This window comes from Aethalodelphis obliquidens, unplaced genomic scaffold (assembly GCF_003676395.1).
Source record: "Aethalodelphis obliquidens isolate GAN/ISIS:26980383/991018 unplaced genomic scaffold, ASM367639v1 scaffold18, whole genome shotgun sequence".
NCBI lineage: Eukaryota > Metazoa > Chordata > Mammalia > Artiodactyla > Delphinidae > Aethalodelphis > Aethalodelphis obliquidens.
Window position 1 is genome coordinate 16,358,355 of NW_020837962.1, and position 3,954 is coordinate 16,362,308.

Consider the following 3,954-nt stretch of genomic DNA (forward strand, 5'->3'; position numbering starts at 1 on the left):
CGCCGCCGCGCTCGCCTGCGCGCCGGGCCCGCCGCCACCCCCACCGGGGCCGCGGGCCGCGCACTTCGGCAACCCCGAGGCCGCGCACCCCGCGCCGCTCTACAGCCCCACGCGGCCCGTGAGCCGCGAGCACGAGAAGCACAAGTACTTCGAGCGCAGCTTCAACCTCGGCTCGCCCGTCTCGGCCGAGTCCTTCCCCACGCCCGCCGCGCTGCTCGTTGGAGGCGGCGGCGGCGGCGGCGGGGCCAATGGCGCGGGCGGCGGCGGCACCTGCGGCGGCGACCCGCTGCTCTTCGCGCCCGCCGAGCTCAAGATGGGCACGGCGTTCTCGGCAGGCGCCGAGGCGGCCCGCGGCCCGGGGCCCGGCCCCCCGCTACCCCCCGCCGCCTCCCTGCGACCCCCAGGCAAGCGACCCGCGCCCCCCGCCGCCGCCGCCGCCGAGCCGCCCGCCAAGGTAGCCAAGGCCCCAGGCGCCAAGAAGCCCAAAGCCATCCGCAAGCTGCACTTCGAGGACGAGGTGACCACGTCGCCCGTGCTGGGGCTCAAGATCAAGGAAGGCCCGGTGGAGGCGCCGCGGGGCCGCGCGGGGAGCGCGGCGCGGCCGCTGGGCGAGTTCATCTGCCAGCTCTGCAAGGAGGAGTACGCCGACCCGTTTGCGCTGGCGCAGCACAAGTGCTCGCGCATCGTGCGCGTGGAGTACCGCTGCCCCGAGTGCGCCAAGGTCTTCAGCTGCCCGGCCAACCTGGCCTCGCACCGCCGCTGGCACAAACCGCGGCCTGCGCCCGCCGCCGCCCGCGCGTCCGAGCCCGAAACCGTTGCCAGGGCTGAGGTGCGGGAGGCGACGGGCGGCGGCAGCGACCGCGACACGCCGAGCCCCGGCGGCGTGTCCGAGTCGGGCTCGGAGGACGGGCTCTACGAGTGCCACCACTGCGCCAAGAAGTTCCGCCGCCAGGCCTATCTGCGCAAGCACCTGCTGGCGCACCACCAGGCGCTGCAGGCCAAGGGCGCGCCGCCGGCGCCCCCCGCCGAGGACCTACTGGCCTTGTACCCCGGGCCCGACGAGAAGGCGCCCCAGGAGGCGGCCGGCGACGGCGAGGCGGCCGGCGTGCTGGGCCTGAGTGCGTCCGCCGAGTGCCACCTGTGCCCAGTGTGCGGGGAGACGTTCCCCAGCAAGGGCGCCCAGGAGCGCCACCTGCGCCTGCTGCACGCCGCCCAGGTGTTCCCCTGCAAGTACTGCCCGGCCACCTTCTACAGCTCGCCCGGCCTCACGCGGCACATCAACAAGTGCCACCCATCCGAGAACAGACAAGTGATCCTCCTGCAGGTGCCCGTGCGTCCGGCCTGCTAGAGCGCGCCCTCCACCCCGGCCCCCCGAACCGTGCCTTCGCTTGGAGACCCACGAAGAGAGCGCGCCCCGACCCCGCGTCCGCGCCGGGGGCACCCACCCCCGGTGAAAGTGTCGTCTCCGCTTCTCTCGGTGTAGCGTGACGGTAACCCCGATCCTCTCGTTGTGACTCCTTTTGGACCCCTCGCCCCCTTTGCGTTGTGTCCCCTTCCCCCCCATGGCGCAACAGGAGCCAATCTCTTTCTGTACAAGGGAGAAAAGCTGTACGCGTTTGTCTCGTGGTTGGAAGCCTCCCCTTGGAGGGGAGATGTTTTTCTTGCTAGTATTCTCTGTGCTCACGGTCTAGAAACGCGGTTTGCTCTCGCCTACCAATCTCTGCTCTCTATGTATGTAGCGTACGGGTTGTTTTGGGTGAATCTTGAGGAATAAATGCCTTTATATTTCACAGGCTGTAAATTGAACTTCCCACACGATTAGCTTTATTATGGCTTGTGAACTGCTGGAGTCTGGCTTTACCTTTTTGTCTGTGAACAAATCAAATTGCTTAAAAAAGAGTTCTCTTTAGTCTATAGCCGCAAATGCCTTGAACTGTTGTCTGTTTGGGATTGTTTTTCGGGGGGAGGGAAGGGAATTTTCAGAAGATGCTGTAGAAACTGCCTCAATGTTTCACGTAAGACTTTTCGGTTTGATCATCTTTGTTGAGGTAGGACTATAATGAGTTCCCTCTAAATGTATATGTTGATTTATGAGTAATTGTTATTTATTCTTTATTTATTTATATTAATTATGAAGATTATGATATTATTTGATTGCAGGTTTTTTTTGGTGCGCTTCCCCCCCCCCCGCCACTCTTGACATTTCACTGTGCATTTTAGAAGAGAGCCTTTTTCTAAGGGGATCTGTTAAAAGTTTTAACTTTTATACTTATCTGAGCGAATTACAGACAACCTACCATTTTATTCTGCTTGGAGCGCCCCCAGGGCCCTCGTACAAACGACAGCTCTTACTTTTAAATGCAATCTCTTTTCTACATACATTATTTTCTTAATTGTTAGCTATTTATAGAAAGCTTCAATAGAACTGTTTCAACTGTATAACTATTTACTATTCAAATAAAATATTTTCAAAGTCAAAGTAAGGTGGACTTATTTCTGCATCACGTGGTTTCCACAAGGATTTAAAATAGAGCTTCCAATGATTTCTTATATGTGTGTCCATTGTTTATTAAGAAAACCCACCACCGTCACTAGGATCGTGGGTTTTTAGAGCTGAGCCTGAGCTGCCAGATTCTCCCCTTCCGGCACTTCAAGGGTGTAGGCTCAGAACAGCTAAGCTGGAGCCAAAGGCTTGTTAGGGGTCCTTAGGAATGTACTGGAAGGTGGGGGTTAGAAGGGAAGCTGTGCAAACCTTTTCCAGAGAAATCTAGATAAACGTCCACACAAACCTATCCTTTTAACCAAGGGGATATAAGAACACCGCTTTAATTTAGCAGATCCTTCGTTTCCTGACAGTTTGGGGCTCAGTGTAACCGTAATTCCTCAAGTAAAATGGGTAATTTCTGATCCTTAGGTAACAACTAGGAGAAAGTAGAAACGATTTTATGGTCAGATTTTCAAAATAAGGGAAGCAGACCAATTCTCATTTGGATGCAAAAGAAGTTAAGCAACAGGGTTTGGGGTAAGGGCTCATAAATAATTTTCCAATCAGGTAGCAGTCCATTTTGGGGGAAAAAACTGGAACACCATCTGTTTGGGGTATTAAATTTAATAACGGTAATTACACTGTTTTCCGTTATGTGTCACAAAGCTCTTTGAAGAACAATCCTGACACTCACCAGTTAATATTTTGAGTTGTTTTCCTCTGCCTTTGGAACACTTGATCACGGAGCCGAGCTAAACATCACAATTGTGCACGCCCTTCCCTTCCTGATGTGTGTTTGCTGCTTTTCTCCTGTGGCACACTAAATCTAAGATTTGCCCAGCAAAGGGATGTTAGAAATCTGTACAGTACGAGCTGCATTTCCAGAACGTGTAGCTGGCGTGATGGTGGGAAGGGCAGTACGTGAGAAACTGGGAAGGAAAATGTGACGAAAGTGATCGTTTTCAGATTTTGAACCTAAAGTTTTATGTGGGAAAGGGTTCACTAAAAGGCTCAGCTGTCAGGACGGTGGAGTATTCCTCCCTTTGTGAGGGCTTGAAATAGACTCAGTAACAATGAAGGAGCAGCCAGCACAGGTAAGTTGCCTCCAGGACGAACTGCCCCTCCTCTTATTGTTTGTATTATTTACCAGTTTGGAAAATACAAGAAGACAGAAGCTTGGTGCAGCACAACCTGAAAGCATGGGGACAAAGCTGTGTTTGTAACATCCTGAAAAGTTGGAATGAAACAAAGAAAAATTCAGATTTGTGGCCTGATGATTGCTCCCTCTAAGCAATAATGTGAGACTTTTCAAAGGTTCTCTCTGAATGACACCTCACAATAGAAGATCCTGCATCCCGAGGGTGAGCGTGTGCTCTATGCCAATGAAAAGTATCCTTAAAAACCTGGCGGTTGGCCCACAGGGATGTCGTCTTGGCGTCTATGTTTGGCTTACTTTTTCTTGTCCAGAA

The 3,954-nt window shown here is 54.5% G+C and overlaps 1 protein-coding gene across 1 annotated transcript in view; it reads left to right on the top strand.

Moving 5' to 3' along the window:
• INSM1 (INSM transcriptional repressor 1) overlaps nt 1–1,348 on the top strand; it is a 1,934-nt gene extending 586 nt beyond the window's left edge. Inside the window, exon 2 of the mRNA XM_027118321.1 lies at nt 1–1,348. This exon is cut by the window's left edge and continues 8 nt beyond it. Within this exon, the coding sequence (XP_026974122.1) occupies nt 1–1,348 (1,348 nt within the window).
• The last annotated feature ends 2,606 nt before the right edge of the window (nt 1,349–3,954 follow it).